We start from the raw sequence: 23,217 nt of genomic DNA, 5'->3' as shown, positions 1-23,217 counted from the left end.
GCAAGTGGGACTCGCTCAGTTAAAAAACCTGGTAGGAATAGATGAGTTGGGTTGAAAGGCCTGTTTCCGTGCTGCATAGCACTATCACTATGATATGTGGTATAATTGATTGCAAGGGAAGGGGAAAATGAGGGGAAAGGTGGTGTTGACGGTAAGACTGATTCAAGTGATAACCCTGCTGTCAGACCTGCTGGATGATTCAAGTATTTGTTTCTATTTCCATTATGGTGCTATTATAATTACCTTTTCTTAAGCTTTCACATTAATTATATTTATGTTGACGTGGAAGTGCCCATTTGAATTAATTTCCCTTATACCAACAGGCCATCAACTCTAGACAACCTGAAGGGAATTGATGGTGTATCCTTAGCTAAGGCTGCTGTGTTGGCTCCACTCCTGTATATCATCAAGGAATTCTGCAAAGCCAATGAATTTGAGGTATTTTTATATAAAAATATATATTTTTGGATCTTAATCTGTTGAAAAGGGTAGGAGAAATTCACATTGACTTAAACTAGGAGCCATCTGTAGGTATGTTACAAAACTCACCTTCAGCGGCGCTGCAGTTCTGTCACTGGCCGTGCGCGTGACTTTGGTGCCTTTGAGGGGAGGGGTGCGAGGTTAAAATGCGGTTTTCTACCGCCTGTCCTGGATATATTTTCTCGGGGAGCGAGGTAATGCTGATGATTTGTTCCAACTGCCGGTCTGTGAAATTTTTTAGTCGCTGGACAATTTCAGCGCTGGAGTAAACTAAAAAGCCGCTTCTAATGCCGTGAACGCCGACAATGTGGACGAATTTCAGGTACGGTACAGCTAAAGGAAAGCTGTTTATTTTACATAAACGTGCTTCTTAGGATGACCTTAATCCACATTTTACGTTGCGAAAAGGTGATTTAGGCCCCATACGAACCGGTAGTGTTTTTCCTGCCGATATGGGGTTTAAATTCACCACAACCGCGATGTTCCAAACGATCGCGTTCCCCAAAATCCCACTCGCAAGATGATTTAAATGGCCATTAATTTACAGGAATTAAACACTAAATTATTTCCATTTGGCCTATAAATTCATGACAATGAGATTTAAAAATCATGTTATATTGTGAATTCTTGTGTGAATGTTATTTGGACACAGGCTATTTAAAAATGTTAATCTTTTCTGAAGAAATGGATAGATGTTTAGATCTAGTCATTGAATTTTGTAATTAGCTACAATTGGGTAACTAACTAACTATATGCTTTAATTTCAGGTCATCCTAGTAAGATTGTTTCATATTTGTTTCAGAATGCTTCAATCTATAATAACTGAACATTTCTTTCAGTTCTCTTAATTTTTAAGAAAGTTGTGGGCTTTTGACTGTCCTCGATCACAGCTTTTGTGTTAAATCAATGGAAAAGCAATAGGGAACAAGATGCTAATAACCGAGTATGAAAATGGCCATAACTTTTTTAATACTGAAGATATGAAAGTGAATAGGTGTCAAATTATACTTATTTTTATGCTTTATCTGATGGGATAAATTGCAGACTTGATTTTTAAAATCTCAAAATTTTGTAACATTGCTTCCATCTGTGGGTGAAGAAGCTCATACCGTTGGACTGCCGCTCATCAGGACTGTGGAATGACTGAACTCTTTATCTTCTGTCTATTTTGGCTTCTATTCATATCTATTTTGAATCACTTTGGATATCCATTGATGTATACTGCCCTATGTCAAAAGGAAGCAACTGACAGAAAGGTGTTTTCTTGTAAATTAGGAAAACGTGTTTTTCTTTCAGCTCTCTGTGATGGAATTTCTTACTTCTGGTATAGATATTTTCAAATTGTACTCAGAGAAGACTTATTTTGTTCACCATTGTGTAGAGCATATCTCAAATACCCTAAAACAAGCAATAACTCAATTTTTACAAAATTGTCAGTTGCTTCCTTTTGTCAAATTAGGGCAGTATACCTATAATCCTTCTTGGGATTAAGGCACCAGAACAATAATAGGATCAAACATTTGATTGCTTTTAGCCAGTAGACATCAGAGATACTTCAGTATACATGGTCGCTTCAGCCAGCCGCGCCAATTGATTTAAAATATTTCACAATTGTGATTGAGTCATTCAAATCATGTCTGTAAGGTAAGGAAAGAAATCTCACACAACCTGTAAATTGTGTAATTCTCACGTGGTTTAAGTTTTGCCAGAGGAAGCACGTAGGTGTTAATTACAACTTTCTGGGAGGCGGATGACATTCTGAGTACCGGTAGTTCAGATTCTGAGTTCCAAGGTGACCCAGTAGTGAAAACCCTTTCCAGTTTGGTGCCGTTCTTCACATAGAAGGGCAAATGAGAAGTGTTCAAGACACAGTTGAGTTAATTAATTATTAGGATTCCATGGATGAAACTAAAAGGACCATTTAGCACTTATACTACAGTGCCAAAGGAGAGCTGGATAATTATGGGTGTCATTATCTGTCCCTTAGGCAAATATATAGTAATGTTATACTATTTGAAGAGGAGTAGGCAGGTGTTGCTGTGGTTCATCCTGTTTAGCACAATTGTTTTTTTAAGGTATTACAAAAATAATATGTTTTATTAGTAAGTTGAGTAGACCAACATATGCTTGTGGCAATTATAAGAAGCATCCAGTTTTATTTTCATTACGAAATGTCTTTCTGATGTTTTGAAGTAAATAGGATTATTGAGCAAATATTCAGAAGTTTTGTTAATTTAAGCAGGATCATTTAAAGTAAATATTTGGCCTTAATTAAGCTCTTTGAAGCATATTGAATTTAATCTCAGAACTATTTAATAATGTATTTACTCTCATAACTTGGGAAGTTTTATTTACTTGGCTTGAGAATTTGTTCCCTATCCATAGTGATACTAGATGACCAGTTTCCTTACCTTTAATGGAACTCAATTTTAGTAGTGAATTAGACAATATTCAGTGTTTAGCACTATGAAACAGAGATGAATTTATTGGATGCAGTACTCATCTAAAGTAGGAGTGTGCCATACCATAGCTGAATTATTCACAACTGTTTTTTCACCAGGTAGACAAATTTTCTATTTCAACGCTGAATGGAGCGCAAAATCCAGTCGTCCAACCAAACTCTGCCCTTGGCCCCCGGTTTAACGTTGCTCCTGTATCAAAGGTAAGAGATCATTCAAAAGAATCCACTGTATCCAGTTCTTATAATTGTTGGATTTGTATGGGCTATCTAATAGGTGATATATAATTTAATAGCAAGGATTGTTGCATTTCTTAACTTCTGAAGTGTACTGTGCTGCTTTAGTTTAAAAAAGACTCTCTTTTCATTTATTGCAAATGGCTTAACCTTTTTACTTCACTCCTGATAAAGAACTTGACAATAACAAAATCCAAGCTCTCTTACCTTGCTTGTTCCACTTCTAGAGCTTGTTTTTGCTGGTGCCTGAAAAAAAATTGATCAACGAATCCAATATTGAATTAACTTCTATGGTTTAATATTTAGACTAAGATCTGACTTTAATTTGTGTCAATACTCTTGCATTCTCCATAATCTCCAAAACAATTATTGGAAGTTCACATAATTGTTTTTTAAGATTATGGGTACTTAACATGATGCTTCACTTCCCCAAGCCCCCAGATCCCTTTATTACTTGGCTGTATACAAATTAAAAATAATCAAAGGATAATTGCATGCTTGAATTGAAAAGGACTATTAGAAGCACTTACCCAGTAACAACATTAAATAAAAGCCTTCCCACTCATTTGGATTGCTAAGCAGCAAAATCATCACATTTATTTAGTCGCATTTGGCAAATCATGTTACAGTTATGAATATTTGACATGTTTATGTATTTATCATTGTGCTCTGTGCATTCAAACAGATATGCAAACAATTCCCTGAGAAATTATTGAGACTCTGTGGACCAAATTCTGAAAGGCATTCCGGTGATTTTGTGTGCTTTTGCTTTCAGGCAAGAACCAGCAATTCAAGTAATATGATTGCTCCTACAGTTGTTCATCATTCGTCTTATGTGCCAAAATCTGATGACATGGATGTTAACCAAACTAGACTTGGTCATCCAGTTCAGGAACTGAACATAAAGTCCAATCAGAACCATTTGGTTCAATCAGGTAAAAATAATTTGGTCTTGCTCAGTTAATTACCCAGATTTCAAAAGAAGCTAAATAGGTAGACCAATTAGTTTGAAGCTTTGTAATAAATTCACATTAATTTATAATTGAAACATTTCTTCAATGAATATGTGGTTTATCAAGATCAAAACACAAAATGCTGGAGCAACTTGGAGGTAGGCAGCATATATGGAGGGAATGGACAGGTTTGGATCGACATTTTTTAACGCAGATCAATGCTAGCTTCAATCCTCGATTATTGGCATCATTTTTGAATGTATGAAGGTTTCTGCATGGCATAGCTTATAGAAGAAAACATTCCTAAATAAACACATTAGTTATTTTTGCTAAAAATGTATATTATACTCAGTGAAGCGTAGATATTCATTGCTGAAGGTTGGAGATAATTTGGCAAAACGTTGGACAACTAGTGTCAATCATATTAAAAGAATGCTGCAGATAGTGGAAATGTTGAATAAAAACCAGAAAATGCTGGAAATGCTCAGCAGGTCAAACTGCCTCTGCAAGAAGAGAAACAGAATTAATGTTTTAGGTCAAAGACTCTTCTTTAGGATGTGATACCAGTATTTTCTGGGGTTTTTTGTTAACAGGAAGGCAGTTGTGGTACAAAGTGGAAATGTAAATTGTACAGCCACTTTTGGTGGTTGGTTGATTGTAAGATTGGCATCTGCAAATCATCTGTTACAATAAAACAAGGTGATGCATAAGTGACATTGAACAGCTCTTGCGTATTTGCCATTGTGAGGATTAGAGAATGGTGCATTGAAGTCATTATTGGGGAAACAAAATAAAAGGAAAATAGAAATGATCTTTCCATCAACCATGGCATCTTCCTGAATATGACATTTTGGAATGGACACTGGTCAACATCTTTGTGTGTGGACTGCTGATCAAATAATCCGTTGATTATTTCAATAATTTCTTGAAGCAATATGTCTAACTATCGATGTTAGGATCTGATGTAAATGACCTGGTAGGATGAAATATTCCCCATTGAAAATGATCATGTTGAATCCAAGTGCACAATGAGGTGTAACTGGACCATACTGTGAGGATATCCAAATCATAATTTAAAAATAAGTCAAAGAAGTCTTTCATCAAGTATTGTTTTTGTTTGAGATGTGCCTTCCCTATGGCATTTGGGCAAATGTCTGTCTAGCTTTTCCATTACTCTCTTTGTATCAAGTTATTGTTACTCCGTATTGTTATTGTTTGGGCATAAGCCAGTGTTTTGAGGTTTTCTGCATTTTATTGACAAATCTATTCTTGGGAATGTGGATTTTGCCAAAAAGCCATAATTTGGTGTTCATCCCTAGTTTAATGGAACCTAATTGTTTTCTATGAGATTTCAGAGGGCAGTTAGTTTGGGACTATACTTACATATAGATCCGCCCAGAGAGGAGGGTCCTTTTCCATCTGGAAAGAACACCAATGAGCTTTGACAATCAAACAACTTCAAGGCGACTTCTAATTAAGCAAGCTTTTTTAACTTTAATTTATTCACAGAACTTCAACCCTCATTATACCATGAACAGTAAATGAACTCAAGTTGAGTGAATTGTTCAGCAAGTATTACTACTGCATTACCAGATTTAATCATTAATGCACTGTGTGCCTCTCCGTACAGGCTTTGTTTTAACCTTTCTTACGGTTGAATCAAATGTCTTCATATATCATTTTGTGGCTCAGTGTTGCTAGCGGTGCTGTGCCATGACATACAGTTGACTGGTGAATTATGTGTAATATTTTTTAAACTTTCTACATATTAATGTAAATCCCCAAATGGAAATGTGTTAAGATGGTGTAGTATTAGAAATACTAAAGAACAAAACAGGAAGCGTGTTTTCCTTATTTACTATTAATGTCATCAAATCATTGTATTACCTTTAAGTGAACCCTGGATTTTTGTTGAATCTGTAGATTTCAACTGGGAATCTGTTCAGAGACAGATTGATGACAAGCATCCTGGACAACCACAAAGTTCTAGTGTTGAAACAAAATTTCCCAAAGCAAATTCCCCAGCATCCAGAATTTTTGAATCTTTTGTCAAAGACTGGATTGATACAGCAGTGAGTATTTTATTTAAGACCCTTATATTCCTTTGTGTAGGAAGGAACTGCAGATGCTGGTTTATACCGAAGATAGACACAAAATGCTGGAGTTACTCTGCGGATGAGGCAGCATCTCTGGAGAAAAGGATTAAGTGACATTTTGGGTCAGGACCCTTCTCCCGATTGCTTCAGTCTGAAGAAGGGTTCCAACCCAAAATGTCGCCTATTCCTTTTCTCCAGAGATACGATACGATAAAACTTTATTCATCCCCGGAGGGAAATTGGTCTGCCAACAGTCACAACACAGTCACAAGGTACACAAAAACTTGGAATTAAAAGTGAAAACAAAAAGAAAAAGACAAACGACTATTGGCTGGCTGCCGTGTGCACAATGCCTTCACTGGAACAAATGAAAACAGACTTATCCTCTGGACAGAGGATTGTAAACTAGAGCGCCCTCCCCCTCCCCCTCCCCCACACCAGGTCCCACTTTGTTCTCCCACCGTCCCTCATGGCGGCGGTCCCCCACGCCGGGTCCCCTTTGTTCTTCACGGCGGCCCCCCAACGCTGGGCCCCCATTGCTCTTCACGGTGGTCCCTCCACACCGGGTCCCCGATGTCTTCCCCTCCCCTCCAGATGCTGCCGCATCTGCGGAGTTACTCCAGCACTTTGTGTCTATCTTCCTTATTTTCCTTTTCCTTGAATACGACCAAATTTCTAAACTGTCCTAATAATGTTTATATTTTTTGATTACAAAAATTAATTGAAAGAAAACAGAGTGCTGGAATAACTTCTGGAGAACATGGCCTCCAGGTAAACAAGGTATTCGCAACTATAACCATGGGCACTGATCTGATCTTTCAGCGCGATCGTTGAAATATATAAACTGAAACTTTAACGGTTGAGTAGTCATTGTATGTTGCAGTGCATTTTGCCATTACCATATGTGGCAATAGTAGTCAGCACACTGAAAGAGTATATAAACACATCCAAGCAAGAATAATCATTGTAATATAATATTTGTATCATTGCAATATATAATGCTGTATTCTTGCTCTTAGTGTGGTACCATAGTATTTCCTAACTGAGATTCTTTTATTGAATTTGTTTTGGAGTATTGGTACGCCAATAGGTGGCAGCAGAATACCAACAATTATTTTGCATATTTATATCACGATTATTCTTCTGGAGCATGAATTATGAATTTATTTTTGTCTTTTAATGCTAACAACATCGAACTTAATGTATTTCTGAGTGGGAGGTGGAGAAATAAACATTTTGTATAATTTATATACTTTTTGTGGCATATAATAAATAGATTAATCTAAAAGCATGAAATATTGTATGCAATACACCCCTGTGCTAGAGGTGTGCGTTCCTTGAAAATTGTTTATATTGTGATTTTACCTAATGCAAATCTTAACAAAAGATGACCAAATTCTTTGTTTTTTATTTGGTGTCAAGGTGGACCATATTACTGCCGTTCAGGTTATTGAAATTCGCTCTAACAGATTTCACACCTCGCTAGCCAAAAATTTGAGATACAGAATAGAATTTTTGAGAGGGGAAAATAAAATAAATCACAATTTACTTTGTTTTTAACTTGTGTATCTTGATGCATGTGTAGATGATGCAGATTTACATTACGGAAAATTGTGATGTGGACTGATTTCTAAGAACTCAACCATCACTTCACAACCACGATACCCCTCCATTCCTCCTTGGCCACATTGCAGAAGGTCACCTGCATTGAGTTATTTGTTTTGTTCTCATAAATTCACAAATTTTCATGGTGATTTATAAATTCCATAAGAGCAAATTTCTATTACCTGAATTATTCTAATAGCAGGGTGCCATGTACTTGTTAAACTTGTCCTTGGTCACAAGGTAAACCATGAGGAATCTAGTTGTTTTTCTAAACCAGTTAAAAATCCTTTATTATTGGTAGACACGTGAAAGCAGATATGATCTGGCACCTGCAGCCTGGTGATATTTCTACCTCTGTCGCAACAAACGGCTCTTTTCTCCAATCTCCAAACAATATCCCCATCCTGTATCAGTGTCCAGTTTTTCAGTTTAAACACTATTCATCTTGAACTTCGTGTTCATACAGCTTTAATCCAGTTTGCTTGAGAACACCAGTTCTGTCATAACAAGCTTCAATAATCAGTGCCAGGAAAAGATCCTGTTACCCTAAAGATAAGTCCTTCATCTAGTTTTTGGTGTTCAAATATATGTGGATAGAGAATATATGTGGATAGAGAACTGGCTGGCAAACAGGAAGCAAAGAGTAGGAGTAAACGGGTCCTTTTCACAATGGCAGGCAGTGACTAGTGGGGTACCGCAAGGCTCAGTGCTGGGACCCCAGCTATTTACAATATATATTAATGATCTGGATGAGGGAATTGAAGGCAATATCTCCAAGTTTGCGGATGACACTAAGCTGGGGGGCAGTGTTAGCTGTGAGGAGGATGCTAGGAGACTGCAAGGTGACTTGGATAGGCTGGGTGAGTGGGCAAATGTTTGGCAGATGCAGTATAATGTGGATAAATGTGAGGTTATCCATTTTGGTGGCAAAAACAGGAAAGCAGACTATTATCTAAATGGTGGCCGACTAGGAAAAGGGGAGATGCAGCGAGACCTGGGTGTCATGGTACACCAGTCATTGAAAGTAGGCATGCAGGTGCAGCAGGCAGTGAAGAAAGCGAATGGTATGTTAGCTTTCATAGCAAAAGGATTTGAGTATAGGAGCAGGGAGGTTCTACTGCAGTTGTACAGGGTCTTGGTGAGACCACACCTGGAGTATTGCGTACAGTTTTGGTCTCCAAATCTGAGGAAGGACATTATTGCCATAGAACGAGTGTAGAGAAGGTTCACCAGACTGATTCCTGGGATGTCAGGACTGTCTTATGAAGAAAGACTGGATAGACTTGGTTTATACTCTCTAGAATTTAGGAGATTGAGAGGGGATCTTATAGAAACTTATAAAATTCTTAAGGGGTTGGACGGGCTAGATGCAGGAAGATTGCTCCCGATGTTGGGGAAGTCCAGGACAAGGGGTCACACCTTAAGGATAAGGGGGAAATCCTTTAAAACCGAGATGAGAAGGACTTTTTTCACACAGAGAGTGGTGAATCTCTGGAACTCTCTGCCACAGAGGGTAGTCGAGGCCAGTTCATTGGCTATATTTAAGAGGGAGTTAGATGTGGCCATTGTGGCTAAGGGGATCAGAGGGTATGGAGAGAAGGCAGGTACGGGATACTGAGTTGGATGATCAGCCATGATCATATTGAATGGCGGTGCAGGCTCGAAGGGCCGAATGGCCTACTCCTGCACCTAATTTCTATGTTTCTATGTTTCTAGTTGTTCAGAAAGTTGTTTTTGGTGTTCAAATCAATGTGCCAAATATATTTAAAATGGCCACAAACAGTTGGAGAAATATAAATTGCATCTTAGAATTGGTTAAATAATTATGACTACTACCATCTCAGGCTAACTTGTTTCTTATAATTATGACTGGTGCAATAAATATTTTATTGTAGATTTTTACTGTTCGCTGCATTTGAAACTTGTCTAAAATTTCAATCCCAGTAAATAAATGTTCTGATTAATTTTATTGCGTAGAAAAGATATTCGTCAACATAAACTAAAACATATCAATTGGGCAATGATCACATTGCTTTAAGGGATCTTAGCATCTGCAAATACCAAATTACTTTCATGGCGTTAGAGCAGTGACAATGCCTCAAAAGTAATTTATTGGCCCAAATGTACTTTGAACTGTCCTGACAATGTGAAAGGTCATATCCCATCATTGCCTTAGTAACTTTATCTTTTGCACAAAGCATCTTGAATTTTTTCAGACTAAAAATGTGCATGTTTTGTCATCAGGGAAAGCATGTGGGAAGCAGTCACGAAATGCCTATCAGTGTTCCCTTGGTTAGTTTAGAATCGTTAAAACAGCCTACTGCAAGTACAAAAATGTTGTCTGATGATTTTCAAGCACCGGTGAGTAAGTTCCAATGATGAGTTTTTATATATTGTTGTCCAAATATTTGATTTGTAACCATCTACAATGCCCTCATGCAGTGCCCTCCATAATGTTTAGGACAAAGAACCATCTTTATTTATTTGCCTCTGTACTCTACAATCTGAGATTTGTAATCGTAAAAATCACATGTGGATAAAGTGCACATTGTCAGATTTTAATAAAGGCCATTTTTATACATTTTGGTTTCACCATGTAGAAATTACAGCAGTGTTTATACATAGTCCCCCCAATTTCACGGCACCATAATGTTTGGGATGCAGCAATGTCATGTAAATGAAAGTAGTCATGTTTAGTATTTTGTTGTATATCCTTTTTATGCATTGACTGCATGAAGTCTGCGATTCATGGACATCACCAGTTGCTGGGTGTCTTCTCTGTTGATGCTCTGCCAGGCCTGTGTTGCAGCCATCTTTAGCTTCTGCTTGTTTTGGGGGCTAGTCCCCTTTAGGTTTCTCCACAACATATAAAAGGCGTGCTCAATTGGGTTCAGATCAGGTGATTGACTTGGCCACTCAAGAATTTACCATTTTTTGGTTTGAAAAACTTCTTTGGTGCTTTAATAGTATGTTTGGGATCATTGTCTTGCTGTAGAATGAACCGCCTGCCAATGAGTTTTGAGGCATTTGTTTGAACTTGAGCAGATAGGATGTGTCTATACACTTCAAAATTCATTATGCTACTATCATCAGCAGTTGTATCATCAATGAAGATATGTGAGCCAGTACCTTCAGCAGCCATACATGCCCAGGCCGTAACACCCCCACCACTGTATTTCACAGATCTTGGGCAGTTCCTTCCTCCATACTTTGGTCCTACCATCACTCTGATATGTTAATCTTTGTCTCATCTGTCCACAAGACCTTTTTCCAGAACTGTGGTTGCTCTTTTAAGTACTTCTGGGCAAACTGTAACCTGGCCATCCTATTTTTGTGGCTAACCAGTGGTTTGCATCTTGCAGTGAAGCCTCTGTATTTCTGCTCATAAAGTCTTCTGTAGACAGTGGTCATTGACAAATCCACTCCTGAAGAGTGTTTCTGATCTGTCGGACAAGTGTTTGGGGATTTTTCTTTATTATGGAGAGAATTCCTCTGTCATCAGCTGCCAGCCCCTTTGCGATTAGGAAGCTCACCAGTGCTCTCTTTCGTCTTAATGATGTTCCAAACAGTTGTTTTTGGTAAGCCTAAGGTTTGGCTGATGTCTCTAACAGTTTTATTCTTGGTTCTCAGTCTTATAATAGCTTCTTTGACTTTCATTCGCACAACTTTGGTCCTCATTTTGAGAAACAGTAATAAAAGTTTCCAAAGATGATGGAAAGACTGGAGGAAAGACGAGGTGCTGAGAGCTCTCTTATACCAGCATTAAGGAGGCAATTAACGCATGTGAAGCCATGTGTCCCAAACATTATAGTGCCATGAAATGGGAGGACTAAACACAGTTGTAATTTCTACATGGTGAAACCAAAATGTATAAAAATGGCCTTTATTAAAATCTGACAATGTGCACTTTAACCACATGTGATTTTTTTTCTATTACAAATCTCAAATTGTAGAGTACAGAGGCAAATAAATAAATGATGCATCTTTGTCCCAAACATTATGGAGGGCACTGTATGGTCCTTTTATGCTTGTATATAATTTTGAAATCTAAACATCCATTTCTTAGAATCAACACAGAAATACAAGATAGAAAAATGCATATAATTTCTGTAACTGAGGCTTTCTTTTGCAAGACGTAATCAGAAATGATTTTCAGGAGATGAGAAGTACTTTGTTTAAGCATTATCTCCGAGTCCAATATGCCCAAACTGCATACATCCTTTTAATCCAGTTAAATGGCACTATTTATGTAGATCCATTGTGAATCTTTTGGAACTTTTGATTATGCTGAATACCTGTCCCCAGATCTCCCACTCTCTCTCTCTCTCTCTTTTTTTTTTTTTTTCAAATTCCAAGACTTTATTCAACACATCAAATAATACAACAGATCACGTCATACACAAAACGAAATTACATTATACCAAGTGTCATTATAGTACAACATTACAATCATTATTCACAATACTCTCAACCCCACGCGGTGACCAGCGCCCACGGAATACCTCCAAAGTCCCCGTGAACACCGCATGTTCCCTCTCCAGGGACACACGTGCACGGACGTAGGCCCGAAAGAGGGGCAAGCAGCCGACTCTTGCCTGACCATCCATCGCCTGCTGCCTGGACCCGCGTATGGCCATCTTGGCCAGGCCCAGGAGTAGACCGACAGGTAGGTCCCACCCTCCCACTTGGCTCTCTCCACACCCTGCCTTGTGTCCAAACACAAGAATCGTAGGACTAAAATGTAACCAGAACTTTAGGAACAACCCCTTCAGATATTGATACAGGGGCAGTAGCCTCTCACACTCCATATAAATGTGGAACATGGTCTCTTCCTCGCCACAGAAAATACAGGCAGCGGACGAGTCCGTGAACCGACTCAAAAGTTTGTTACATGCCACCGCTCTGTGCAGCACTCTCCACCCCAGGTCCCCAATGTAAAGGGGGACAACTCCCATGTAGAGGGACCCCCACTGGGGACCTTCCCCGCCTTCAGGTGGTAACACCGTCCGCCATGGAGTGTCGGGACGGGAGACGAAGGCAAGGAGGTGCAGAATGTGCAGGAACATTCTATACAGTGAGCGTCTCTTCGCGTCACGAAACGGCACGCTAATCATCTCCGAAAGGCGGCTCAGGTTGTGTGGAGCCGGTGCCCGAGATATATCCCGGAACCGAGGCCCGATGAGCAGATCTGACGGAGCGGGTAAGAGCTCATTCAAAACCACTCTAGGCTCGCGCCTCTCCTTGACACCCGCCATGATTTGGTGAGGACCGGCCACTCCCGCAGCCGCAACATCCCCCTCCCCTCGTGGAGCAACACGCTGGCTGATAACAACCAGATTCCTCACTCTTAACACATCCCGGTAGAAAACAGGCAAGCCCCTTAGGGCGGGTCGACTGATGCCCGCCACCGGGAGCCGCGAGACCCCCCTTAGACAACGACCCCGTCGGAAAAAATACGTGGCCAAAACGTGCCATCTGGGGGGGTTCTCTATATACATATACCTCCTCAGAGTCCTGAGGCGGAGAGCCGCCACCTGGGTACGCACGCATACCAAGGACTGGCCACCCTCCTCTAACGGGAGACTCAGGACCGCTGCGGAAACCCAGTGCTTCCTATTTCCCCAAAAGCAGTCCACCAGCTTCTTCTGTAAAGCATTTACAAAAATGGAAGGCGGGACAAGAGTAGCCAGCCGGTACCATAACATGGAGGCCACCAGCTGGTTTATGACCAACACCCTCCCCTGAAAAGAAAGAACTCCAAGCAGGCCTGACCAGCGCCCCAGCCTGGCAACCACTTTCGTCTCCAACTCCTGCCAGTTTGCCAGCCAAGCATCCTCAGTGGGACTCGGGTACACCCCCAGATAGAGGAGGTGCGTGGTGCTCCACGCAAACATTACCATCTCCTCTGGCAGGGAGTCCACCTGCCACTGACCCACTAAAAGTCCAGAGCACTTGTTCCAATTAATCCTGGCAGAAGATGCAGCCGAGAATATCTTCTGGCAATCACGCATCCTCCGCAGGTCACCAGGATCGGTGAACGTAAGGAGTACATCATCGGCATATGCCGAAAGAACCAACTCCACCCCCGGGCCCGGTAGGGCCAGGCCTGTCAACCTCCTCCGAAGAAGACACAGGAACGGCTCCACACAGACCGCGTACAACTGACCTGACGTGGGGCACCCCTGACGGACCCCCCTCCCAAAATGAAAGGGAGCCAACAAGGCACCATTAACCTTCACAATGCACTCCACTGCAGCATACAAGAGGCGGACCCGGGCCACAAAATGCGGTCCAAATCCGAACGCTTGCAACGTTCCGAAAAGGTATTCATGCTCTACCCTATCAAAAGCCTTCTCCTGATCAAGAGACAGAAAAGCAGCTGACTGACCAGTTCCCTGTGCTAGATGAATCAGGTCCCTAACCAGGTGGATGTTATCCTGAATGGACCGACCGGGGACTGTGTAGGACTGGTCATGGTGAATCAACCGAGACAGCACGGAGCCCAGGCGATTTGCCATCGCCCGTGCAAAAACATTATACTCTGTGCATAGGAGAGAGACCGGGCGCCAGTTTTTCAACAAGTGGAGTTCCCCCTTCTTGGGCAGCAGGACAACAACTGCTCTACGCCACGAGAGGGGCATCACCCCGGTCGCCAGGCTCTCCCCCAGAACCAACATGTAATCACCCCCCAGGATACCCCAGAAAGCTCTTACAAACTCTACCGTCAGCCCATCCAGCCCGGGGTACTTACCCCTCCTGAGCTGATGCAATGCATGAGTCAACTCCACCAAAGATAAAGGGCCATCAAGAAGATCGGCCACCTCCCTATCTATAATCGGTAGACTCTCCCACAGGTCCTGCTGAGCTTCCCCGCTGACTCCACCTGCGGAGAACAGGGATCCATAAAAGGACCTGACCAAGGCACTAATCCTCTCTGGATCCGTGACAGAGGAGCCATCATCTGCTAGCAGCTCCACGAGCTGTTTGCGGGCTCCCCGCCCTTTCTCCAGAGAAAAAAAGAAAGGCGAAGCTCGATCCAGATCGTGCAGCATCTGGACCCGCGCCCTCACATAAGCGCCTCGGGACCGCTCAAGTTGCAGGTTCCTCAAGGCTTCCTCCTTCTCATGAAACACACCCCATTCGCAAGAGTCACCTCCAACCTGACCCAGGCGAGACTCTGCGTCCATCAGCTCCCTCTCAAGCTTCTCAACCGCTGAGTCCCGCTGCCCGGTCGACCCCCACGTGTATTCCTTACAAAAAAAAAAAAAAAAAAAATACTGATGTGAGCTTCCCCCACATCCCACCACTGCCTAAGGGAAGAGAAGCACCTCTGCCTCTCTCTCCAGCTCACCCAAAACCGACTGAATGACTCCCGGAAACACCGATCCTCCAGCAGCCGGTTATTAAAGTGCCAGTACGCAGACCCGGCCCGAGCGCACGCTGGATTAAAATCCGCACGCACCAGACAATGGTCCGAGCATGGCACCAGCTGCATTGAGGCCGCTGAGACACGGGAAACAAACGCTCGGGAGATATATATTCGATCAATGCGGGAACCACCGCCCTCAGACCTCCGCGAAAAAGCAGTGGAGTCTGGGTTGAGGTCCCGCCACGCATCAACCAACTCAAAAGAATCAATCAACCCTCTCAGCTTCTTCGCTACAGCAGGGGCACACTGAGTACCAGAACGATCTCGCACCTCAAGTGTGCAGTTAAAGTCCCCCCCAAGGAAGACACACTCTCCCCGATCAATAGTGCTCAACAGAGCACTCACCTCCTGAAGTAGGCCGGCCTGCATCGTGCCGGAGCTGGGGGCATTCACGTTAATGAAATGCAACGGCATGCCATCCAGGCTCACTGCCAGATGGAGCAAACGTCCTGGCACAACTTCTTGCACTTTTATAATATTGGGCAGGAAATTCTGAGCCAACAGAATGGCCACCCCACTCGAATTTGAGCTAAGATGACTCGTATAGACCTCACCTTCCCACTCCAATCTCCAGGTGGGTTCATCACTGACAACAGTATGCGTCTCCTGCAGAAAACACACTGCAAATTTCCCCTCCCTAAGGACCGATAAAAGCTGGAATCTGCGAAAACTCGCTCTACTCCCGTTTAAATTTAGGGTAACTAACGTGAATGCACTGGTACATTAGATTGAAATCCTCACACTTCTCCTCCTGGGCTCTGTAGCCCTCTCTCTTAGGAGCTCCAAAAAGCCCCTAAGCTGGCACTGCTCAGAGCCAGGAAGATCACTATCCTCGGTGGCAAGGATAGCCTCGAGAGTTTTAACTAAGGCCGACAGATCAGCCCACCGTCTCTTAGCAGCATCAATCTTTGTCCTGCTGGCACGGCTTGTTCTTAAAAACTCCCGCACCTCACTGATAACAATTGCATGAGACTCGTCCTTGGTTCCTGGGCTATCGGCCAAGTTATTCGCACCTGACACAACACGCTCAGCATCACCAAGGTCATTTTCAGAAGTCGAAAGACCAGAGCTCTCTGGAATTTCGCTAACCCCTTCACACAAACTGGCCCCATCCCTCTCCCCCTCCTCCGACATGTCACCACCCCCAGGATCAATGCCGGGGAAGGGTCCCGAAGCCCCTATCCGCATCACACAGCCCACTGACTGGCTGGGCTCCTGCGCTCTGTCCTCACCCTCCACGTCTGGGCCTGGGGAAGAGAAAACAAGAGGCACCCCCAGGGTCTGTGGTAAACTGGCACCCCCAGAATCCGAAAGAAGGTCGCTGCCCGAAACAACTCCGACCTCCACAGCACCGAAAGCACCCCCTCCACTGGCAACACCCAGAGGCTCTCCACCAGTCTTTTTTCTCTCCCCTGCCAACTCAGCCGGCAGTACAATACACACCTCGGCACCTCCACTGGCTCCAATATTGAGCACTGATTGGTACACCATTCACCCGGCCCCCCCTCCCTCGGGCTGACTCTGCTCATCCCCCGTCTCAGGGTCCACACTACCAGGGGAGCTTGTCCCACCCTCCTGCGTGCTAACACCCTTAGTAGGCCTCTGAAACGAGGGGACCTCCTCCGACCCAGAGGACGCACCCCCAGGGGAGCCAAGATCAACACACGATGAGATACCTCCCTCGGAGGGCCCCTGAGACGAAAGGACCTCCCCCCGCCCAGAGGACACAGCTCCAGAGCGGTCTACCCCGTCACCTGACCCTGTGGTACCCTCGAGAGATCCCTGAAGCGGAGGCTCAACCTCCAACCCAGAAGACGTCATTTCCTGACCTCCACCCACATCGGTGGTGGAAGGACTGGAAAACTGCACCCCCCTTACTTTGGACTCACGTCCTTGCTCTTCCTCGCCAGGCCCAATCCTCCTTTTTGTCCCACTAGCATGCGGCGGTGTGGTGACCTCCATAAAGGAAGGGTCTTCCGCCTCCACACTACCCCCAGCCACTTTACCCCCCGCACGTGTTACCTTCCCTACTCCCGTCAGAGCCACCTCAGCTCCTTGCTGGGCCACGGCAGTTTCACTCTGGACCTCCCTGGAGCTGACAGGCACCCCTTGGGTGATCTCCGCACTCGGCAGTTGCACACCCACCTGCTTTTGACTCGCTTGGGTAATCTTTTTATGCTTATTCCTCTTCTTCTTCTGCTGCTCCCATTTCTCTCCACCCTCCCTCTGTGCCTCACCTTCAGCCACCCCCACAGGTTCAAGATGTAGGGGGCGGGGGCCCTCGCTGCCCCAGGTCCCCAAGGCGGAAACTGCAGACCCAGAAGGGCTATCCACGCTGCCCCGGATCACCGAGGCAGAGCCAGCAGCCCCAGCCAGGTCAGCAATTCCACCTCGCCCCTCCAAGGCATGACGAGCCACCGCTGATGGGCCAGCAGTGCATTCCTGGGCCGCTGCGCTAGAAGTTCTGGCAGCGACCCCGTGATTAGGACATTCCCTACGGAGATGTCCATAACCACCGCACGCATGACACCGTGCCTTTCCCCAACTCCAACGCACGGTTCTAGGGAGACCCCTACACTCCACCTCGAAACTCCCCTCATCGCCTTCCCCCTCCCCCACCTTCACGAACACCCTCCTTTTGAAACTGAGAATCCCTTTTTCCTGCGGGTCCCCCCCAGGGTGCATGAGCCTAAAGCACTGAGACCGCACCTCCCCAATCTGAGACAGGTGTGGAATGAGTGTCGTATCCGGAATACTTGTAGGGCAACTCCGCAGGAGAACCGGTCTCACCCTGGACACCCATGGGTCCACCTGTATATGGACCCCCCCCCCACTGAAATCCCCCTCTCCACCACTGTGGCCACATCCTCCCGGTTCTTCAATATCATCTCAACCTTGCCCCTCTCGAGCTCGGAAGAGACAATAGCCCCCCTACCAAGAAGGGCATTCATAGCCTTCGTAATTGCTCCCCTGGACATCTGGGGCCCAGTTTGAACCGAGATACCAAAACTGTCCCAGTCCAAGTCAACATGAGGCTCATGTTCAGATGGCCTCGCTTCCGCTGCTGATGTCACTACTGCGTAGCTCCTCGCCTTCTGCCGCGCCCCCGCCATCGCCATCCGGGCAGAGGCACAAACCAGCTCCCGGCACTCCAGCAGCTCAGCAAATTAATTCCCAGGGACAGTCACAGTCCAAAGCAATCCTCAAAAAGCAAAGTCCTCCAGCCGAAGAAGGAAAGTTCCAAACTCGTCCACGCCAGAAAGTCAGCTCGCCCTGTCTTGCCGAACGCAAAAGCACCGTCTTCACATTAAGCCAGGCAGTCGCACTGTGCAAAATGACTTTAGGGCAGAGAATCAGTGCCAAAACACAGCAAGGGCACCGAAAAACTTCAAACCCTCAATATCCAGGCACTCTTGGCAGTCCGCCAATGACAGCCGCACCCTGCTCCCTCGACAATGTAGAAAATTATCAAGGGATTTTCACGCTAAATGGAGGAGTTTTTAAAGCATTGGAAAGTTTCAACAGTCCAACAATAAGTTAGACTATGAAGCCCCTCTGCCTCTGTTCCTTTCCCAGCGACAGAATCCTTCAAAGGCTGCTTAAAACTTCTCAGCCACTGGAGCTGAGAAAAACACAGCCTCTCTCTCTCTCTCTCTCTCTCTCTCTCTCTCTCTCTCTCTCTCTCTCTCTCTCTCTCTCTCTCTCTCTCTCTCTCTCTCTCTCTCTCTTATCTCTCTCTATACTGTTGCTGGTCTTGATACCCAATTTTGTATGAGCCACAATTTTATCCAACTAAACCACTTTCACATTGTAACATGCTGCCAGGAATGGTGATGGAACCAGATGGAATAGTGGCATTTAAGTAACTTTAAGAAAGGCACATAATACGCAGGGGATGCCGGAATATAGATAACGCAGGCAGAAAGGAGTAGTTTAAATTGGCATCATGTTTGGCACAAACCTCCTGAGCCAAATGACCTGTTTGTGTGCAGCACTGAGCCATGTTCTATGTTTTGTTGCATGATTATTCACTTCTCATTACCTATATGCATTCTGTTGTCTTCCACCATCCTCATGTCATGTATTAATCTCAGAAAGATCTTGCAGTTTGAGTGTTTTTTTGTCACTTAATCGAATAGACCTGCCTGAGGTGATTTATGCTCTTTTTTTCCCATCTGCGTTCCTGGACTCAAGAACATTCATTTAAGATTTGAGATCTGTTTTATTGAAGAATCAGCAACACAGATGGGGATTGTATGATTTTTCTCAGGCTATCTTTTGGAGAGTACTTTGTGTCCATTCATCGCTACTGATCTTTCTGTTGTTTTTAGTTTTCTTGAACCTTGTCTATCACTATCTCCCTCTCGACCTTTTAATGTTTCCCTTTAATCCCACCCCTCAACCATCTCATGGTCACCCCTCTTCAAACGTCCTCCTTTAGCATGGCTTATGATGTTTTAGATTATTCTCCTATGAAGCATTATTGAAAGATGCTGTGTGTAGTTTATTGAAAGCTATTTTGCTCCTGGCTCTTAAATCACTTTTTTTCTACAGGAGAACCATAGCGACACAGAAAAACCTGCAGTGGCACCTTGCAGTCAGAGTCACACTGGTAGAAGTTGTCAGAAAAACTCCTCTGTTAGTTTTGCATCCTGGAATGACCCAATGATTGATGCCTCCGACAGGGATTTATTTGATGATTCACAATCAGAGGTGAGACTCAGTGAGACAGTTCGTTTGATGGACATTCATATGACATTTTGTAGGTCAGGCTAACTAACTTCCAATTATTTTGCCTACGAATTGCTTTTGGGGCATCTTATAAATTTTTGGCGTAATCACATTCCTTAGACACTGTATATTTTGGCATAACATTGCCAGTACCAGTGTCATATGTAGACGCTGGTTTACACAAAAGGACACAAAGTGCTGAAGTCACTCACTCTGAAGAATGGACCTGGCCCAAAAAGTCACATATCCATGTTCTCCAGAGATGCTGCCTGACCTGAGTTACTCCAACACCTTGTGTCTTTCAATATCATATATTGTGTCTTATAATATTGGCCCACCATGTCCATGCTGTATTAATATATTTCAGTTTTATTAATGGCTAACTACGTGACTGACTTGCCAACAACCACGTTAATAAAACTGAAATTTGTGCAAAAGATTGGGAAAGTCAGTTTGGTAATTTATCGGAATTGTGTTCTCTGTACCACTTTACTCTTCCACGATTCACAAAAACAGTGAGCAAGCAACAATTGAGCTAGAATCATGATACGTTAAATTTGCTTTTCTGATTGTATAAAAGAGTGATCAGGTTACCCTAACAGGATCTGGAGATGTGCTCCCAGGCAATTTGAGAAGTATGTATTATTCATGCAATTGGAAATTATGTTTATGCCACATTAATCTATCATCAGTTTGTGCAAAGTATTTAACTATACTATAGTTCAATCACTGATGTGCCAATTTAATGCCTCGGTTTTGCTAACAAATAATACTGCGACAATTTTGTTTGGTGTTTTTGCCAATTCATGATGATTATCCGCTGTAATGTATTTTACGCATGATGTGGACTAGAATCCTACAACCATAGAAGCGCTTAATTGTCAACTTTTATATGCAGCTAGCATTGTTAAAACAGACCTATTACTTGGCAGTAGCGAGTGTTTATGATAAGATTATAAAAGTGAATGGAGTGTACAGAGTGTGATTAGAGCTGCAGCAGATTTTCGCTGGGCCGTTCAGGCTGGGCCCATTTGGGAGATCCAAACTCTACTATTGACTTTAATAATATCATGTTTAACTTCATTATCTTTCAGAGCTGCAGTCAGTCAACCAAAAGAAAACTCCCAGAATGGTTTGGGTCTTCAAAACCTCTTGACCTCTCTTCTACTGCAGTAAAGAAAGCAAAAAAGAAAAAAGGACTCTTCAATTGAAACTGTTTTTCTACCACTGGCCAAGGAATAAACGGCTCAACACTGCACTACAGTTGTTGACAAAATAAAAATGTTTCTCGGGCCACACCCAGCATTTCAATTACATTGCGCGCACTTTATTTCTGCCACGGACAGCCTGGTGAAAACCCGGTGAGGCAGATAGAAGCAGCAGAAGATGACAAGATGATAATTTTGTTGTTGTAAAACCTAATCTTGAATGTATTCAAAATTCACTGCATTCTCATGCAGTGTGAAAATGTTCTACCAACACCTGTCGGCTTGCTCATGAACATATATTGCTGAATTCTGCAATATATGTAGGATCATTCCTGCACTAACATGAGCAAGAGAAAGAATGTTTTGACAAAATATTGTTTCTCATTTACTTTGAATTTGCCTATATGTATAAGATAGTCTACAACAGACGTTTGAAGATAAAATATAACAGTATTAAAATATATCCATAATTGATTTTCCGGCACCCTTGGTTCCAACGCCTTGCTGGTTTATCTGTTTTGCTTGCTGGACCATCAGAGGTCACTTCCTCAGGGAGGCTGAGATTCCGACCTGTAAAGTTGACCTTGGAAGTCGATTATGGGAACAGATCTGCCAACTCCGTCAGGGCTGGAATTCCAAAGCCCTGACCGCAGGGTGCAAATTCTACCTGCTAATTGGCTGCGGAAGTCCCAATGCCTCACCCAGCCTGGGCATAGCATTTTTGGGGGGGATTTCAAGTGCACTCTCGTAATTTAATTCCAGATTAAATGAGGTGCCGGGCCACCAGTTATCAGAAAATCAGTGTTGGACCAATATTTGCGAAGTTCTTCAGAAACTATTTTTTCTACAATAATATTGTTTAATCTAAATAAATTAAAACTTAATAATAAGTGTTAGCTGGTGCCAAAAGATGCAAATTCTTTTTTTTTAAATGCTGTTTTTTACTACATTTGCAGATGATTTCAAGGTAATCTCTTGTGACAAAAGGAATCAAAATGTTCTCCCATATAATGTGTTAACTGTAATGATTTGGTATATCAATGCACTCAGCCACTGGTACATTAATACAGATTAATTCCATTCCTAACCAGTGGTGATTTTCCAAGTTTGTCTATCAGTTGTAATGTCGAGTGGTACCAAGACACTTCCATAGATGAAAAGAAAACAATGATTCATATTTTACAGATTTTTTATTTGCATATATGGCAGGGTACAATAAAATTCCTTGTTCACATGAAGTTCACAGATTAAACAGTATATATACAGAAATAATACAACATACAAGGACTGTTGGGGTTCCTGAATGGATGTGAGGGAGGAGGTACAGGGACGGATGGTGCATCCCTCCTGAGGTTGCAGAGGAAAGTACCTGGGGAGGGGGTGGTTTGGGTCAGAAGGGATGAGTGAACCAAGGATTTTAGGAGGGAGTGTGGAAAGGGGCATGGATGGGAAGATGTGACTGATGAAGGGATCAGGTTGAAGGTGGCAGAAATATCAGAGAATGATGTGTTGGATGCAGAGACTGGTGAGATGAAAGGTGAGGACCAGGGGAACTCTATCTTTATCCTGTTGGGATGGGGGTGGGGTGCATTTGAGAGCAAAACTACAGGACACAGTGGTGATGTAGATGTGGAATCCACCTGCGGGGATGGGGGGGGGGGGGGGGACCTAATTTAAGTGACCTAAGAGAGTACATCGCAGATGTCATAAAACGGAAAGTTCCATTTTGACAGCAGATGTGACATATATGGTGAATTTGAGAGTAGGCGAGGAGGAAGAGTGGGAATAAGTGCAGTCTAGATAACTGGGAGTCAGGGGATTTGCAGTTGATAGTCTGTACCTTGTAATGGAGAAAGATAGATCAAGAAAGGAGGCAGGCGTCTGAGATGGTCCAATTTGAAGGCAAGGTGGAAGTTAGTTGTAAAGTTAATGAAATCCAACATATTATACATGGGTACAGGAGGCCCAATGCAGTCGTCCACATAGCAAGAAAGAGTTGGGGATGTCTGGAACAAGAATT

At 43.3% G+C, this 23,217-nt stretch overlaps 1 protein-coding gene across 6 annotated transcripts in view; it reads left to right on the top strand.

Moving 5' to 3' along the window:
* The window catches only part of wrn (WRN RecQ like helicase), a 136,868-nt gene extending 114,436 nt beyond the window's left edge, over positions 1-22,432 (top strand). For 4 of the 6 annotated variants that reach the window (XM_033022022.1, XM_033022015.1, XM_033022029.1 and 1 more), the window contains 7 exons: positions 324-438; positions 3,041-3,142; positions 3,951-4,110; positions 6,052-6,200; positions 10,074-10,190; positions 19,813-19,971; positions 21,084-22,432. In XM_033022022.1, the coding sequence (XP_032877913.1) occupies positions 324-438; positions 3,041-3,142; positions 3,951-4,110; positions 6,052-6,200; positions 10,074-10,190; positions 19,813-19,971; positions 21,084-21,200 (919 nt within the window). In that variant the 3' untranslated portion in view covers positions 21,201-22,432. The remainder of the gene's footprint in view (positions 1-323; positions 439-3,040; positions 3,143-3,950; positions 4,111-6,051; positions 6,201-10,073; positions 10,191-19,812; positions 19,972-21,083) is intronic. The other 2 variants (XM_033022034.1, XM_033022041.1) reach the window with 2 other exon arrangements.
* Positions 22,433-23,217: the final 785 nt, after the last annotated feature.

The sequence above is a fragment of the Amblyraja radiata genome, chromosome 1 (genome assembly GCF_010909765.2).
Source record: "Amblyraja radiata isolate CabotCenter1 chromosome 1, sAmbRad1.1.pri, whole genome shotgun sequence".
Classification (NCBI taxonomy): Eukaryota; Metazoa; Chordata; class Chondrichthyes; order Rajiformes; family Rajidae; genus Amblyraja; species Amblyraja radiata.
This window is presented reverse-complemented; position numbering and strand designations above follow the sequence as displayed.